An 18,661-nucleotide genomic window follows, 5' to 3' on the forward strand; every position below is an offset into this window, starting at 1 on the left:
GAATTTGCTCCTAGTCTTCAGGGTCAGAATGTGCCCTGAGCACTTACGTGTTTCTGAAGCAAAAATTCTTCTGCCCCAAATGGGATTCCAACATAACACTGGCCACTCACAATAAAGCAGGGCTTAACAAGATGGTTAATAGAAACAAGCCACTCAGTCTATTCCATCATGGGCATTGACCTCCCCACCATCAAAGACATCTTCAAAAGGTGATACCTCAAAAAGATGGCATCTATCATACTCTCATGCGAAGAGACTGGGAACTCTTAAAGCATTAAATGCCCCATAAGGCTGCACATCTTCTATTACAGTTACTACTTCTGGTAGGTTATACTGTACTCTGATTTTCCGGTAATGTGCCTCTATCTATGAATCATTCTTCATTTCCTTTCACGACAGAGGTTTCAGATGAAAATAGTGGTGGCGGAAGTGGGAAAGAGCAGCCCCAAGTCCTGCACTGGCTCCATTACAATTAATCTGGAAAATGTCAATGATGAATCGCCACAATTCATGTGAGCAATTTTGATTTTACTTTTTAAACAAATGGATGTGTATCTGCAGTTTCGAGCTCTTAATTTCAACCTGCTGGCAGATTCCTGAATGTCCATGAGACACAGATACTGGAATGTGGAGAGATGAACGATCTGATGGAAGGGCGGTGGACTGTGACCTGAATCATCAACAATTGTTACACTCCCCACAGACTTTGCTCTGGGTTGTTTGTTTCCTTGAATGTTCAGGCTCTTGATCCAGTTAAAATTGAGACAGAAATGTATGTCCAAATAGACGCACAGGTAGGCAGATCAAGACCAACAGTGGAGAACACCGCACAGACAAAGTCTCATTCCAGTGGCCCAGCTTTTGCAACATAATAGGGTCAAAACTACAGTTTGTTTTCCTCCAAGAGGGTATATTTACATAATCTCAATTAATCAAACACATATATACATACATCAAATTAAACCACCAAAATAAAACATTATTATCTTTATTCAGGATGCACTCCAGCCCTTTGGGCACCAGAGAACCAGCCAGAGGACAATGCATCCTTCCTCTCCTGAATCACCTGGGCATAGTCAGTGCTTGGGCAGAACCCTCCATTGCCCACTGCCTGTACCTGTGAGCTGGCACCTTTACATTGACAGTAATGTTGGCTTTGCTATACATGGTAGGGTACACAGGCTGACAGAGGTTGATCAGCCATAGCTTGTACCCCAACACTAGACTCACTGTAGCACTCAGTGAGAAAGCAAACTGTTGAGCCAATTGAACAACTCCCCAAGTGGCATTTAAGGACACTTGAGGTATTTATTCCCACTGAGATAAGTGGACTGGAACAGTTCCAAATTGCTTAGTTAAGAGTTTTGTAACCTTCAAAGACTTGGAATTTCATTAGTTTATAATATGTTTAAATCTTTCCAATGCAGTTTTATGAATATCCAAAGGAATTCCAGTTATTTTAAATGTTTAATTATTTTTGACTGTGATTATTTTTAAGATTTTAATAGCTTTGAAATTCCCAGAATTTATGATATATCCAGTTCCAAAAAAGCCTGAGTTATTATATCAACTATTCCAATTCTTCCTTATATCTTTCAAGCCACATGTTATGTCCATGCCTGGCATGAATATTGCATTTCATACAAGACCCCAAGCTTGGACACACTGCAGAGCTTGCCATATGTTATATGGCATTTGTTGCAAGATTAAAACTGAAAGTTTAACCATGTAACTATATGCATAGAACAATTAAGCTACATCCTTTGTCTTTCAAGGCCAATATCACCTAACCCATTAACTATTGATGAGAATCTGCCTTGGGGAACATTCTTAATTAGAGTTAACGCCACTGACGAGGATGTAGATGATGTCATTTATTATGAATTTGTGAAGACTCACACGGGCTTCCTGATTGAAGAAGGTAAGATCAAACTCATATACCTCACATACGGTATTAGGAAGTTCTCAAAGTAAAAATAAATGCATTATCATAGTACGTATATGACACCATATATTAACTAGCGATCCATCTTCTTGCAGGCATTCACAGTAGAACAGAGAAATCAAGTAGAATTAATGAAAAATGCAAACAAAGAATGACAAACAACTAATGTTGTCTTTTTCTCAGCAAGTCAAGCAGCTTCTGTGGAGGGTGAATTAACATTGGACCTTCCAGTCTGAGACCCTTCTGGGTGGATTAGCAAGATTGCAGATGAATCCGATATTGGTGGAGTTGAGGATATATCGATGAACATAGAGGGATGCAGATCAGTTACAGATATGGACTGAGAATTGGCAAGAGTTTAATCTGGACAAATAGGAGGCGATGTATTTTCGGAAGACAAATGAAAGGAGAAAGCATATAATTAATGGCAGGCCCTTTATTCTCATTGAAGTAGGGTGGAATGTTGGGGTTCGAGTGAGTCCATGGTTCACTGAAAGTAGCTATGCAAGTGAGTAACATGAAGGGATATGGCATGTTTACTCCCATTGTTAGGCGAGTATAAGAGTAGGGAGGACATGCTGCAGCTATATAGTCAGATGACACTTGGAGTACCACTTATAGCTCTAGTCACCCCATTCTTGGATAGACGTCAAAGGTTTGGAGAGGGTGCAGAAGAGGTCCAGCAGGGGGCCACCTGGATTAGAGGGCACAAGCAATAAAGGAAAGTTTGGACAAAATGTGAGGATGTTGAGGAAATCAGAAAACCCTAGGAAACATCCTATATGCAATCACAGGGAGGGTATATGAACTCCACACAGACAGGACACGAGGTTAGGACTGAGCCTGGGTTCCATTGGCTGCATAGTTGTGCTGCTATACTTGGTGAAATGCAAAGTCTATGAAGATATATGTTCATGGTAGCCACATTATAGACATATAGCATGTTTGATTATTACCTCAGCTGATTTTGGGCATATTTATCTTCCACTTTAACATGATGAAAGGTCTATGTAGTCCACTTTACAAGTGACAAATCCGGAAAGTATTTTATCATTACTTGTTCCAATCAGCAAATGACAATGACCATTAATTACTCTGTGTGCTTAGGTGATGCTTCTATTTTACTAGATCTTTTCAAAAGATCCTTTGATATTGCAACAGAGATGCTCAATAATATCTTCACATTTCTTTTACAGATACTGGTGAGATCAAAATAGCCTCCTTGTTGGATTATGATGATATCAACACACTCACCACTTCAATTCTGGAGATAAGAGCTTATGATACAGACCGAGTGCATTCCTCCACCGCAACGCTTACTATTCATATTGCGGATGTGAACGATAACCCTCCCCAGTGCTCCCGGTACCTTTACAAGTAAGTATCCATTAAAGATAGCATAAACCTAACCAGAACCAGGAGTTTGCAACCTCGGTAGCAGTAAGCCTTAAAAGTTCTTGTTGTGGAATTAAAGATAGAGGGTAGTGCTTTGGGTTGAAGAAATTGCACAGGCTGTCAACAGTGATATTTAGACCATCCACAGGATGAGGTGTCCTGCTCTTCATTGAGGATCATGACATCCAGATTGACTAGGTTTGGAAGATACTAGTAATACTACCGATTAATATTTTTGTTTCCTTATCACTACTTCATGACGGTTAAAAAAAAACTGTTTCCTCTTCTTCTGTGACATTTAACGTCCAAGCCTGCCACTAGTGCTGAACCATTTCAGTTCACCTGTCCCTGTGATTTACCGTTTGCTTCAAGTCAGAACATGTTCATTTTGTTGGATCAAAGATTTTGCGAGATTATTGCCCACTGAAAAGTTTGTTTGATCACAATGAAAAAGTGGCACAACTAGATTTCAATTTCAAAGATGCTAATACTTCAGAGGACAAAGCAGAAAGTTTACAGTGCTTTATTTTGTGACATCATCATCAGAGAAAAGAAAACCACAGAGCCCTGATAAGGTTGTCTCTTTATGGTCTTGATAGCTCTATATTTTTGTATCTTCTCAAAGTGAGTTTCTTTTCTACAACATACAACACTCCCGGGTTTTCTCTTCAGTAACACTCATTTTCGCCTCAAGTGCTGGCTAAGGCCATCGATCCAATACAAGAACTGTAACTTCAGAAAATTACCCACAATTGCAATTTGTACATCCAAATTCACAGATACTTTGAAATATGCCTAGTGTTTTATGCAAACTATGTTTTTCTTGTTCCCTAAAATTCACGGAAGCAAACTATGCCTCAGATAACTAGTAATATTGCACATCCCTTTCTTGTACATTTAGCAGTGAAAAGTAATTTAACTTACATTCTGAATAATTTTTATCAGCCTTGTTCAAGTCATTTATTCGAGCATCTACACATTGAGAAAGTTGTGTTTCCAAAGAGTAAAGTAAATTGCTAAATTTTCAATAGTTCACTGCTTGCCCTGTTTCAAATTCCTCTGAGCCCAGGGTTGCTTAAGGTTTGGTCCTTCTGTAGGTTGTTCCAGTTATAACCCTGAACCAGTTCATAAGAGTTAACAACAAACCTTTATTACTTTAGCTGCAGTGTTATTGAATTTACCTCAGGACAGCAAGCTCTGCCTGACTATTTCAACGACTTCTTTTGTGCTAATGGTGGCTCACACCTGTCAGGGAAGTGTATTACCATCACCTGCTGTAATGGAGTAGGAAAGGAGCCTTGATGGGGATCAGAACCTGTCCACCAAACCTCTCTTAATTAAAAAATTCACCAGGGCCCTACATGACTTAGCCATCCCTGCCTCAGGGGCCACAAAATCCTGCAACCGATCTACCCAATAATTGCTGCTACATTCTAACGAATATCTGTGGCACACCATGATCACATGTTCCACCGTCTCTGTGACGTTCCAAAAGTCACACCACCTATTCCAATGTTTACCAACAAGAGCCAAAAGTGCAGTGCAATCCCATATGCTCAAACCTCAGTCTCTCCAACCACACATCTTCATTCCTATCCCTTCCCAAAAGGCACCTCCCCTGAACTGATGGAATCAAGTTGTAGTATCACCTCCCTGTCCACCCCCATCCCTCAATTTCTGCCATTTCTAATCCCAGCCAAAGTAATACAAGAGCTGGCTGCATGCTTTTCAATATTAACTATGATATCTACCTCTGAATTGGTAAGAGGCTGTCTGTTATAACATCATCACCAGATACACCCACATGTGCTGGTACCCAACAAAACTGTATTACTATTTCCGCACTCTCCACGAAATATAAATGACAGTACTCTTCCATCAACAGGCCGGGTCTGCTTAAGAGCTTTGATTCCAAACTCTGCAGTACTGAGACAGAATCTGAGTAGATCACAACTCAATTTGTCTTAACTTGTTGGACCCATTGCAAACTAATGATAACAGCCATAATTTCTGATGGACAATACATCTGTCAGCCTTAATCTCATTAAAACACATTAAAAAGGGATAAATATCCCAGAGCCCTTCCAATTACTAACTGGGTTTTTAGAATCATCTGTAAAGATGGGCAAAAAGCAAAAATTACTACTGCTGTAAATATAACTTTCAAGTAGTCCTCTATCACCACTCCATTCCTCAATCACCCTCCACCACCACCCCATTCCTCAATCACCCTCCATCACCACCCCATTCCCCAATTACCCTCCATCACCACCCCATTCCCCAATCACCCTCCATCACCACTCCATTCCCCAATCACCTTCCACCAGCCCATTCCCCAATCACCTTCCATCACCACCCCATTCCCCAATTACCCTCCATCACCACCCCATTCCCCAATCACCCTCCATCACCACCCTATTCCTCAATCACCCTCCATCACCAGCCCATTCCCCAATTACCCTCCATCACCACCCCATTCCCCAATCACCCTCCATCACCACCCCATTCCCCAATCACCCTCCATCACCACCCCATTCCCCAATCACCCTCCATCACCAGCCCATTCCTTTTACTATCATTCCCCAAATCTTCTCTCTGAAGAACTTCAGGTGTCCATTCTGCAGTAATTCCCAAAAATCCCCAATACCTTGATGCTGCATCCAGCATTATTCTGAGTCTATCAGATTTTTTCCCACTGCTACTGTTCCATTTGCCACAGTACATTTACAAGCAGGAAAATCTATTTTAACAATCAATACCTCACTAGATGCATCACCTCTCCCACTCCCCACACATACAACCTCACTCGATGATCTTACTCCCGCCAAATCCCTGTAAATGTTCATTTTAACCCAACACCCTACAGATGTACAGGAATCAAATCTTCTCACAGCATCAGCATAAGAAGTATTTTGCACTTACTTCACCTTCTGAATTTCCCAAGCCTTTTGTAAAACAGGACACCTAAATAAGCTGCATTACGAGCTCCCTCACAGTTGCAGCACCTTGCCTTGGCACCAACTTCGTAATTCCCAAATTCATGTTCACTTCTGCATTTTGCACATCACAATTTCCCCCTGCAAGAAGCAGTAACGTGTCCCATGTTGGCATTTAAAACATTGCAACAGTGGAGGGTCATACATTCTGACAGATTAACTAATGCAGCCGAAATAGACTTTTGACAGTAGTACTTCATCAGAAAGTCACAACAGAACAAAGTATTCCATTATTCCCTTCTCTCCAGGTCTGTAATCTTTTAACCAAACCAGCCTGACCCCCTCTCAGATGGTCCCTAATATCCTCCATAGATACACACAGAGATACACCTGAAATAACATCTCAAACCTTTGTTTTTAACCCAACCAATGTGGTAACAATTTTACTCCTCTCCAAAGTCTTCATTTTCAGTATTATCTCCTATTGTTTTAAATCAGCACATGTAATCAACACCCTACCTTTGCTAAGACATATTGCTGACTTTACCAATGTCCTACTGAATAGCCTTCATCAATCTAACTGGGTCACCGTATGAAAGTAACCATCATCTTGAGATTGACAGCATCTTCTACCCCAGTCCTGAAGCCCTTCAGCGGGAGACCCTCCTCATCCAAACCTGTACCCCCCCCCCCCGCGACTCATTGTTCTTTTATTTCTTGCTGAAATCCATTCCATACTATCACTTGGCTCCCCATCCGAATTTCCCACCATAGGCTCCCCTCAGCCATACCACAGGTGGTGCAAACTGCCAGCCCCCATCACTCTCACCGACAATGTCCAGAACACACTGCGCTCCAGGCTCGCTCTCTTGACCTCTATTTCTACTTCTCTCAGCAGTGCTCTTCTTGTAAAGATTAATAGTGGTCAGCAGACCAGCATAAGGTGTATTAGCACCAGCTACTGAGTTAGCACGTGGAGCTATGTGATAGGAGGTATACCCTCTTCACAAAAAAACCCAAGTCATATCAAAAAATCTAATGCTTTTCAGAAAGTCAAATGCACACTTATTTACATTACAGGAGCAGTGACATGCTTGCAAGCTTTCCATGTTAACTTGTGTTTGACCCAAAGACCTCCATTTAGCAAGTGGATGTTTCCTTTGCACCTCATATGAACTGTATTCAAACAATATGGGCATCCTCCCAGCAGTACAATAATGCTGCTTTAAAAATAATTGTGGGGTTTCAGCAAGGCATGGCAGATTATTAACAAGGCAATACCAAGTCACTGATAGGGAAGTAACAAACATCAATGAGGTCTACCCCTGTCAAAATGCAGATAGTGCTTCTTCAAACATTTTAACCCATTAAATGGAGATTTCTCTAAATCAGGGGCCTCCGACTTTTTTTATACCACGGGTTAACATCATTAAGCAAGGGGTCTGTGAACACTAGGTTGGAAGCACCTGCTCTAATATCTTTTCGATTAGAGTCTGTTGTCTATGAATCCTAACCCTAACCACAGGACAAAAGTTACTTGGAAAAAAAGCAAATTAGTTGCGGGAAGAATTGGCTCTTCCCTGTGTTAATCTGGTGGGTTATGCCCATTTTCAACAAGCTTATAGATGCTCATCCATTATTATCTCCTCTTTTTTATGTGCTAAATATTTATTTAGGGAATCAAAAATTATTGCTGAGGTGCAAAGGAAAATAATACATATGCCTGAGTGGGTACCACTCAGGTTGAAGGATATCAGTAAGGAGGACAAATATCAGTGGGAGGAACTGATATCAAGAAAGAGTTTAGATATGTATTATGGAAATCAGAAATGAAGCTGGATTATAATGGAAGTACTCAGCAGGTCAGGCAGCTTCGAAAGAGAAAGGAACAGAGTTGATGTTTCAGGTCAAAGGTTCATTGTCATGGCATTGGTGTTTATTCCTTGAATTAACTTTTTAAAAGCAAAGTAATTGTTTAAAGGAAATATTACCACTCTCAGTGGAAATTAGTACTTTATGATAAGAATATTGTCTAATATCATCATCCACTGCAATCAGGGAAGACTCCAGTTGTGATGACTATTCGTACCACTTGGCCCAGTCTTGAAGTTGAGAGAGTGGGACTGCCCCAGTGCAATGGCTTTTCCACTTCACAAACACACCACACAAGTTTCACCGTCATCGTTGGATACAACAGGCAACCAGTCAATCACTCATCCTCTAATAACCACATGCCTGAAAAAATTAAACTGCCAGTTGTTCTGGCTTTTAAAATTCATATATCTTCTTTACTGTTGTTAATACAAACATTTCAAATCAGTTCCAAGCTTGAGCCAAGAATACGCACCATGTCCAAATTGTTAATAAAATTTTGATTAAGCGTTTATGTTCATAACATTTGCATATTAGGCCAATGCTAAAGGTCACTATTACAACTACTATAGGATTACAAAATTTTAAGAGCAGTGAACTGAATCTAAGCTGGGGTTTAGTTTACTCAGTCTCCATCCTCATCCGTCTCTTTCAAACTCAGTCTACTCCTTTCGCCGTTATTGTTTTAGTTTGCCATTGAATACAGCTGCAATATTCACCTTTAAGAGTTGAGCATTTCCACTAAAAGAAGTTTCTTTTGATCTGTATTTTGTATTTGTTAAAGAACATCTTCTTTCTTAAGGCTCTTTGTCTTCATTTGCACCATAACATACAAATATTTTACATCCATACTCTTAAAGTCGGTTTCTGATAAGCCCTTTATTAATGGTTGAGTTGGAAACACTGTTCTTATTGACCACATTTATATGGTAGATCTAATTTTTATCCATATTTCATTTCCCAGCATGGAGCTTGCTGAGACTTCCCCACAGGGTACTCCAGTTGTGTCACTAAACTGCTGGGATAATGACAGAACACCAGCAAATAATATCTTGAACTACAGTATGGTTCTTGACTCATATTCGACAGGAAGGTTTAACATCACTGGTAATGAAATAACAGTAAGTACAAGTAAATTTGTTGATATTTGGTAGCAATAAACTCAAGCTTCTATGAGCCACTGCAATATGTGACCCCAAAGCTATTTCTGATTGACAACATACCACTGAGACGTCAAATCAGACTAGCTGGGACTACTCAACTCTTCCTAAGGCAGCTGCACATTCATTTTCTGACGCTTTGATTTGTCTCAGGCTTGAAGACAGTGTCAAATTTCTGTCCTTGGGAAATCTACTGCATTAGAGCAACAAATATTTTCTTATTTACTTATTGAGGTAAAGCACAGGAGAGCCCCTTCCAGCCCTTCGAGCCACGCTGCCCAGCAACCCCCCGATTTAACCCTAGCCTAATTACGGAACAATTTACAATGGGTAACTCACTTACTAACTGGAATGTGGGAGGAAACCAGAGTACCTGGAGGAGACCACGAGGTCATGGGAGAACGTACAAACTCCTTACAGGCCGCAGAGGGAATTGAACCCAGGTCACTTGCACTGTAAACCATTGTGCTAACCACCGTGCTACCCTACGTGACAGCGTTGTCTTCATCCCCTCAGAAAATAAAAAGATGAGTTAAAATAAAGTTGTTTGTTGTAACATTTCAACACCCATCATGTGAAACCAGCGTTGGATTCTGATGCTTTTGCGATCCAAAGGTTATTTGGAAGTCAGGAATGAATTCATCAATTCATCAAGTGATACAAGAACAATGAAGAACAAAAAGGAAAAGGTATTGAGAGAACAAAGAAAAGAACAGACGGAAAATAGTTGTAGTAATCTTATTCTCCAACTGTAGAAAGCAACACAGTCCAGTGAAAACGATTAACCTATAAAATAGCCTGTTTCAAAAGATATGACACCTAACGGTGAAAACTAAGGTTCTAGAAAAATGCAAAGCAACTGCACGGTAATTACTGAACAATTAATTCACCGAACAATTACTCGTATATACAGTCGGCGATTATATAAAAATACAAACATAGGAGAATTCAACTACAAGAAGAATAACAATTCTACCTCTGATCCAGTCATAGTGATTAAGAATTCTGTAAAATCTTGAATTTGTTAAGAATCCCCCAGAACAAGTAATCTGTATAACACCAATTATTTTACAGATTGGGTCATCGCTCTTGCAGTATGATGATAACTCATTTGCTGCAGTTCATTTTCAACACTTGATCATTGTTAAGGTAACAGATAATGGAAAGCCTCAATTGACAAGTAAGTTTTTAGCTCTATTTATACATTGTTTTTCCAAAACATCAAGTCACTGGCGCGGCTATGAACTTTAAATTCACAAGCTAACTTGTTTACCTTAGGTACCGCCACAGTTATAGTGAAGGTTACACCAGTGAATGAGTGGAATCCTGCATCAGGATCACGAACGTTTAACGTCTTTGAAGACAGCCCAATTGGGGCTCTCATTGGAACTGCAATATTTACTGATGATGACCTCCCGTTTAACAACATCAAATATTCGATCGTAGGAGGCAACAGTGAAATCCCACCTATATTTTACATTGAATCTGACTCAGGTAATATATATTATGAATTTCCATTCATAAGTCCTATTTATAAGGGGCTGTATACGTTCCACTGGAGATGCTATATAACAACTTCATTTGGCCTTGTGAAATATAAAATCTGTGTAGTTAAGCAGGTTGTTTTTGTATGGTATATGTAGTTTATTGCCACTGCAGATTTATCCATGAAATGATTCAGTGCCATAACTGCTGAAATAGTTTCATTTGTTTTATTTATTTAGAGATACAGTACGGTAACCGGCCCTTCCAGCCCAAAGAACCCGCCCCACCCAATTACACTCATGTGACCCAAATCAGCTGCTAGGACACATGTCTTTGGGAAGTGGGAGGAAACCGGAGCACCTGGAGGAAACTCACAGGGTCATGGGGACAACGTACAGACAGCGGCAGGAAATGAGCTGGGATCACTGGAGCTACAATAGAGTTACATGCACTATCATACCGTGTAAACCGAGTTTAAGCTTAGTTCCATTGCAAACAGATTAATCATAATTATCAGTGTAAACTTAGGTGGGCTTAAAGCAGAGGGCATAAGAAAATCTGCGGATGCTGGAATTCTAAGCAACACGCACAAAATGCTGGAGGAACTCAGCAGGCCAGGCAGCGTCTATGGAAAAGAGTACAGTCGATGTTTCCAGCCGAGACCCTTCATCAGGACTGGAGAAAAAAGATGAGGTGCAAGAAGATGGGGGAGGGGGAGGAAGAAGCACAAGGCAGCAGGCGACAGGTGAATCCGGGAGAGGGGGAGGAGTGAAGTAAAGAGCTGGGAAGTTGATTGGTGAAAGAGATAAAGGGCTGGAGAAGCGGTAGTCTATAGGAGAGGGTAGTTAACCATGGAGGAAAAAGGAGGAGAAATAGAGGGAGAGGATGGGTAGGTAAGGAGATAAGGTGAAAGAGCGAAACAGGAATGGGGGATTGGTGAAGGCTGGGGGGCAATTAGCAGAAGTTCGAGAAGTCAATGTTCATGCCATCAGGTTGGAGGCTACCCAGACGGAATTCAAGGTGTTGCTCCTCCAACCTGAGTGTGGCCTCATCACAGTGGTACAGGATGCTGTGGACTGACATGTCGGAATGGGAATGGGAAGTAGAATCGAATTGGATGATCGCCAGGAAATCCTGCTTTTCCTGGCGGATGGAGCGTAGGTGCTCGGCGAAGCGGTCTCCCAATCTGTGTCGGGTCTCACTGATATACCTGAGGCCACACCGGGAGCACCAGATACAGGAGGTGACCCCAGCAGACTCACAGGTGAAGTGTCGCCTCACCTGGAAGGACTGTTTGGGGCTCTGAGTGGTGGTGAGGGAGGAATGTAGGGGCAGGTGTAGCACTTGCTCCACTTACAAGGAACTAGTGCCGGGAGGGAGATCAGTGGGGGGTGGAATGAATGGACAAGGGAGTCACATAGGGAGTGATTCCTGCAGAAAGCAGAAAGTGGGGGGGGGGGGGAAAGATGTACTTGGTGGTGGGATCCTGTTGGAGATGATGGAAATTATGGAGAATTATGTACTGAACGTGAAGGCTGGTGGTGTGGTGAGTCAAAAACAATGAGAACATTAACAGCTACAGTGGGTAATGAAGGCATAATAGTGAGAGCAAAGCTTATAATCATTACTTATCATTTTCTAGTGCATTCGAGGAACAAATTGTGATCATCACCTGATAATCATTTTCCTTCAGTCGTATCACATTTCACCAGGAAATCAAAGAGAAACAATGTGAAAATTATATACTTTATATTTATTGGTCTGGACTGCGGTTTAGTGTTCTTTTGATGCCATTTTCAGTCTTCGTTAGCTCAGCAATATACTAATGTTTGCTTTGACAGGCCGAATACGACTTTTAAATTCCTTGGACAGAGAGAAACAAGAGACTTATGTCCTCACTGTCAAAGCAACAGATATGAAAAATGATCTTCAAATCGACCCGCTTAAGCAAAGGAGCAGCTCAGCCATAGTGACTGTTAATGTCTTGGTAAGGTAGAACCCTGAAGCTCAGTCAGTGAAAGTATCCTGGCATGATTCACTATACCTTTGTACTGATCATTCAATTTCTTTTCATTTTCATGTCAGGTGAATATTATGAAGATTTAGTGAGCTAAATACTTCACCGCTATTTTTTTTTACGATGCGCCCAGATTATTGAAAAGCATTGGGGCACAACTTGGTGCCCCCCCCCCCCGCCCCCATAACAAGTGATTCAGAACACAGCTACGCATTAAAGAAATCCAAAGACCGCACCTTGCTCTACAATATGGTGCGGTCTTATTGCACAAGGTCAATAGACAATAGACAATAGGTGCAGAAGTAGACCATTCGGCCCCTCGAGTCTGCACCGCCATTTTGAGATCATGGCTGATCATTTGCTATCAATACACAGTCCCTGCCTTGTCCCCATATCCCTTGATTCCCCTATCCATCAGATATCTATCTAGCTCCTTCTTGAAAGCATCCAGAGAATTGGCCTCCACTGTCTTCCGAGGCAGTGCATTCCACATCTCCACAACTCTCTGGGAGAAGAAGTTCTTTCTCAACTTTAAATAACTGACCTCTTATTCTCAATCCATGCCCTCTGGTACTGGACTCTCCCAACATCTGGAACATATTTCCTGCCTCAATCCTATCAAATCCTTTAATTATCTTAAACGTTTCAATCAGATCCCCTCTCAATCTCCTCAATTCCAGTGTGTACAAGCCCAATCTCTCCAATCTCTCTGCGTAAGACAGCCCTGCCATCCCAGGAATCAACCTAGTGAATCTACGCTGCACTTCCTCAATTGCCAGAATGTCCTTCCTCAAACCTGGAGACCAAAACTGTACACAACATTCCAGGTATGGTCTCACCAGGACCCTGTACAAATGCAAAAGGACATCCTTGCTCTTGTACTCAATTCCCCTTGTAACAAAGGCCAACATTCCATTTGCCCTCTTCACTGCCTGTTGCACTTGCTCATTCACCTTTATTGACTGATGAACTAGGACTCCTAGGTCTCTTTGCATTTCTCCCTTACCTAACTCTACACCATTCAGACAATACTCTGCCCTCTTGTTCCTGCTTCCAAAGTGGATAACTTCACATTTATTCACATTGAATGACATCTGCCAAGTGTCGGCCCACTCACCCAGCCTATCCAAGTCTCCCTGTATTCTCCTAACATCCTCTTCGCATGTCACACTGCCACCCAGTTTAGTATCGTCAGCAAACTTGCTGATATAGTTTTCAATGCCCTCATCTAAATCGTTGACATAAATCGTAAAGAGCTGTGGTCCCAATACAGAGCCCTGTGGTACCCCACTAGTCACCTCCAGCCAGTCCGAGAAACACCCATTCACTGCTACCCTTTGCTTTCTATCTGCCAACCAGTTTTCTATCCATGTTGAAACCCTGCCCCCAATGCTATGAGCTCTGATTTTACTCACCAATCTCTTATGTGGCACCTTATCGAATGCCTTCTGAAAATCTAGGTACATAACATCCACTGGCTTACCCTCGTCTAACATCCTTGTTACACCCTCAAAAAACTCCAACAGATTAGTCAAGCATGATTTGCCCTTGGTAAATCCATGCTGGCTCGACCTAATCCTATTTCTGCCATCAAGATGTGCCACTATTTCGTCCTTAATAATGGACTCAAGCATCTTCCCCACGACTGACGTTAGGCTAACAGGGCGGTAGTTCTCTGTTTTCTCCTTCCCTCCCTTCTTGAAAAGTGGGATAACATTAGCCACTCTCCAATCTTCAGGAACTGATCCTGAATCTAAGGAACATTGGAAAATGATTACCAATGCATCCGCACTTTCCTGAGCCACCTCTTTTAGAACCCTCGGATGCAGACCATCTGGACCCAGGGATTTATTAGCCTTCAGTCCTACCAGTCTACTCATCACAGTTTCTTTCCTAATGTCAATCTGTCTCAATTCCTCTGATATCTTATGACCCTGGCCCATCCATACATCTGGGAGATTGCTTGTGTCCTCCCTGGTGAAGACAGATCTAAAGTATGCATTAAATTCTGTTGCCATTTCCCTGTTTCCCATAACAATTTCTCCCAATTCATTCTTCAAGGGGCCAACATTGTTCTTAACTATCTTCTTTCTCTTCACATAGCTAAAAAAGCTTTTGCTATCCCCTTTTATATTCTTGGCTAGACTGAGCTCTTACCTGATTTTTTCTCTCCGTATTGCTTTTTTAGTCAAGATCTGCTATTCCTTGAAACTTTCCCAATCATCTGTATTCCCACTCATCTTAGCCCTGTCATACTTCTTTTTCTTTAATGCTATGCAATCTCTGACTTCCTTTGTCAACCACTGTGGCCCCTTTCCCCTCTTTGAATCCTTCCTTCTCATTGGAATGAACTGCTTTTGCATCTTTTGTATTATCCCCAAGAGTATCTGCCACTGCTGATCCACTGTCTTTCCTGCCAGGGCACCAGCCCATTTAACTTTGGCCAGCTCTTCCCTCATGGCTCCGTAGTCTCCTTTATTTAATTGCCACACTGACAACTCTGATCTGCCCTTATCCCTCTCAAATTGTAGATAAAAGCTTATCATGTTATGATCACTACTTCCTAATGGCTCCTTTACTTCAAGATCACTTATCAATTCCTGTTCATTACACATCACCAAGTCCAAAATAGCCTCGTTCCTGGTTGGCTCAAGCACAAGCTGTTCCAAAAATACATCCCTTAGACACTCCACAAACTCCCTATCCTGGGGTCCAGCACCTACCTGATTCTCCCAGTTCACCTGCATGTTGAAATCTCCCATAACGACTGCATTACCTTTAGCACATGCCAATGTTAACTCCCTAATCAACTTGTACCCAATATCCACGCTACTGTTTGGGGGCCTGTACACAACACCCATTAGGGTCTTTTTACCCTTACTGTTCCTCAGCTCAATCCACACAGACACTACTTCCCCTGTTCCCAAGTCACCTCTTGCTAAGGACTGAATCTCATTCCTCACCAACAGGGCCACCCCACTCCCTCTTCCCATATTTCTGTCTCTACGATAGCACGTATACCCTGGTACACTCAATTCCCAGGCCTCATCCCCTTGCAGCCATGTCTCCGTGATCCCAACAATATCGTAGTTCCCCATTTTCATCTGAGCTTCAAGCTCATCTGTCTTATTTCTGACATTACGCGCATTCAAGTATAGAATTCTTAGCCCATTCCTCCTCTCTTTGCTTAAAACACTGTCTATTGTACCTAACCCAGCTCCTTGAACTTCCATCGGGCTAATTGCACCCTGAATTTTGATGACCTTTTCAAGATCACCCAAACCTTCTACACATTTAACCCCATGCTCCTTCTGACCAACCCTCTGTACATGTAACTTTTCCGACATATGTTCTGTCTCACCTTTCTCCTTTACACAATTAATATTTGGGAAACGTGTATTCCCCACCTGTCCCTTTATCCTTCATCATATCATCTTCTCTCGTAATCTGGATCCCTGCCCCCTGCACATCTAGTTTAAACCCCCCCCCCCCCCCCCCCAGCAGCACTGGCAAACATTCCTGCAAGAATGTTAGTACCCCTCCAGTTCAGAGGTCAAATCAGTTAAGCCCATTGTCGCCTCACTGGTGACACCATTCGAACAATTGCATTTTGATCCTGTAAAAGAATATATGAAATTTTCTGTCCAACTTGCTCCATGGTGTTTAAACTTTCACATTACACATTTGCTTTAAAAAGCTGATACTAGAATTAAGTTCTTGATTCTCATCAATAAATTATAGTATTAGCTGACAAAACCAAAGTTTAAACATGGATCTTAAACTGAGAAAAGTGGCTTAAAATTGACGTGTTGGTCTGCAGATATTATTCAAACTGCTCCACATACACATTCCCGTAAGGGTCGTGTATCTGCTCAGTTGTTCTAGGCTGTGATTGTACATACATAGAGCGCCATCTAGTGCCACTGCCTGGCATTTTCAGGCAAACTTTTAAGGAAGGTGGAATCAGTATTACAGCCAATCTGAAGATTTACGTGGTTGTAAAATGAAAATCATTTACAGTTGAGTTTCTACAGATTCTTGGTTTTCACACCTCAATGATTTTACTAAAATAAAGACAATGAAAAGAGAAAAGCCTTGTAAAAATGTTGATAGCTACACGTGTAGCTTCACTGCTAACTGCAAGGTCATGGATAAGATCGCTACAAATACTTCAAGAAAGCTTAGCAATAAATAACAAATTATAATGATGAAAAAAATTCAATGATAAACCAATGAATAATTATTTATTTGATGGGAAAATTAATTATATAGCTGCATAAACTCAACAATATGAAATCATTTATTCAAAACCAGATGTGGTAATTAATGAAATTACAGAATGTCAGGCAAAGGAAGAGGTTTGAAATTTGGGTTAACCATAAGACCATAAGACAAAGGAACAGAATTAGGCCATTTGGCTCATCAAGTCTTCAATCATGGCTGATCCTTTTTCCTCTCCTCTGCCCCACTCCCCAGCCTTCTCCTAGTAACCTTTGATGCCCTGTCCAAACAAGAACCTACCAAGCTCTGCCTTAAATACCCCCAATGACTCCCAATGCCTGTGGTAATAAATCCCACAAATTCACCACCCTCTGGCTGAAGAAATTTCTCCGCATCTCTGTTTTAAATGGATGCCCCTCTATCCTGAGTTTGTGGCCTCTTGTTCCAGACTCCCTCATCATGGGAAGTATCCTTTCCACATCTACTCTGTCTACACCTTTCAACATTCAATGGTTTCAATGAGATCCCCCCTCATCCTTCTAACTTCCAGCTATCAACTGTTGCTTGTGTGACAACCCTTTCATTCCCGGAATCACCCTTTGAACTTCCTCTGAACCTTCTCCAATGCCAACACATCCTTTCTTGGATGAGGAGCCCAAATCTGTTCACAATACTCAAAGTGAGGCCTCACCAATGCCTTATAAGGGTTCAATATCACATCCCTGCTCTTGTATTCTAGACCTCTTGAAATGAATGCTCACATTGCATTTGCCTTCCTCACCACCAACTCAACCTGAAAGTTAACATTTAGGATGATTGCATCTCAGATTTTTGGATTTTCTTCCTGTTTAGAAAATAGTCTGCACAATGAATTCTTCGACCAAAATGCATGTCCATGCATTTTGAACATTGTATTTCACTTGCCACTTCTTGCCCATTCTCGTAATCTGTCTAAGTCCTTCTGCAGCCTCAACACTACTTGCTCCTTCACCAGTCTTTGTATCTTCTGCAAACTTGCAACAAAGCCATCTATTCCATAATCTAAATCATTGATATAGAGCATAAAAAGAAGTGGTCCCAACAGTGACCCCTGCAGAGCACCACTTCTCACTAGCAGCCAACCAGATAAGGATACTTTTATTCCACTCACTGTGTCCTACTAATCAGCCAATACTCTAACCATGCCAATAACTTTCCTGTAATCCCACAGCCCCTTAACCTGGTTAGCAGCCTCGTGTGTGGCACCTTGTCAAAGGTCTTCTGAAAGTCCAAATATACAACATCCACAGCATCCACTTTATCTATCCTACTTGTAATCTCCTCAAAGAATTCCAACAGCTTTATCAGGCAAGATTTACCCTTAAGGAAACCATGCTGATTTTGTCTTATCTTGTCCTATGTCTCCAGGTACTCCATAACCTCATCCTTAATAAGTGACTCCAATATCCTTCCAGCCACTGAGGTCAGGCTAACTGGTCTATAATTTCTTTCTGCTGCCTTCCTCTTTTCTTAAAGAATGGAGTAACATTTGCAATTTTCCAGTCCTCTGGTATATACCAAAGTCCAATGATTTTTGAAAAATCATTAATAATGCCTCCAGAATTTCTACTGCTTCCTCTTTCAGAATGCT

General features: G+C 41.5%; 1 protein-coding gene across 1 annotated transcript in view; it reads left to right on the forward strand.

The window, feature by feature from the left end:
* The window catches only part of LOC132404307 (cadherin-23-like), a 99,910-nt gene that overhangs the window by 54,105 nt on the left and 27,144 nt on the right, over positions 1-18,661 (forward strand). The window contains exons 29-35 of the mRNA XM_059988480.1: positions 400-512; positions 1,776-1,921; positions 3,142-3,322; positions 9,113-9,269; positions 10,383-10,488; positions 10,587-10,802; positions 12,635-12,780. Coding sequence (XP_059844463.1) covers positions 400-512; positions 1,776-1,921; positions 3,142-3,322; positions 9,113-9,269; positions 10,383-10,488; positions 10,587-10,802; positions 12,635-12,780 — 1,065 coding nt within the window. The remainder of the gene's footprint in view (positions 1-399; positions 513-1,775; positions 1,922-3,141; positions 3,323-9,112; positions 9,270-10,382; positions 10,489-10,586; positions 10,803-12,634; positions 12,781-18,661) is intronic.

The sequence above is a fragment of the Hypanus sabinus genome, chromosome 13, assembly GCF_030144855.1.
Source record: "Hypanus sabinus isolate sHypSab1 chromosome 13, sHypSab1.hap1, whole genome shotgun sequence".
NCBI classification, from domain to species: Eukaryota; Metazoa; Chordata; class Chondrichthyes; order Myliobatiformes; family Dasyatidae; genus Hypanus; species Hypanus sabinus.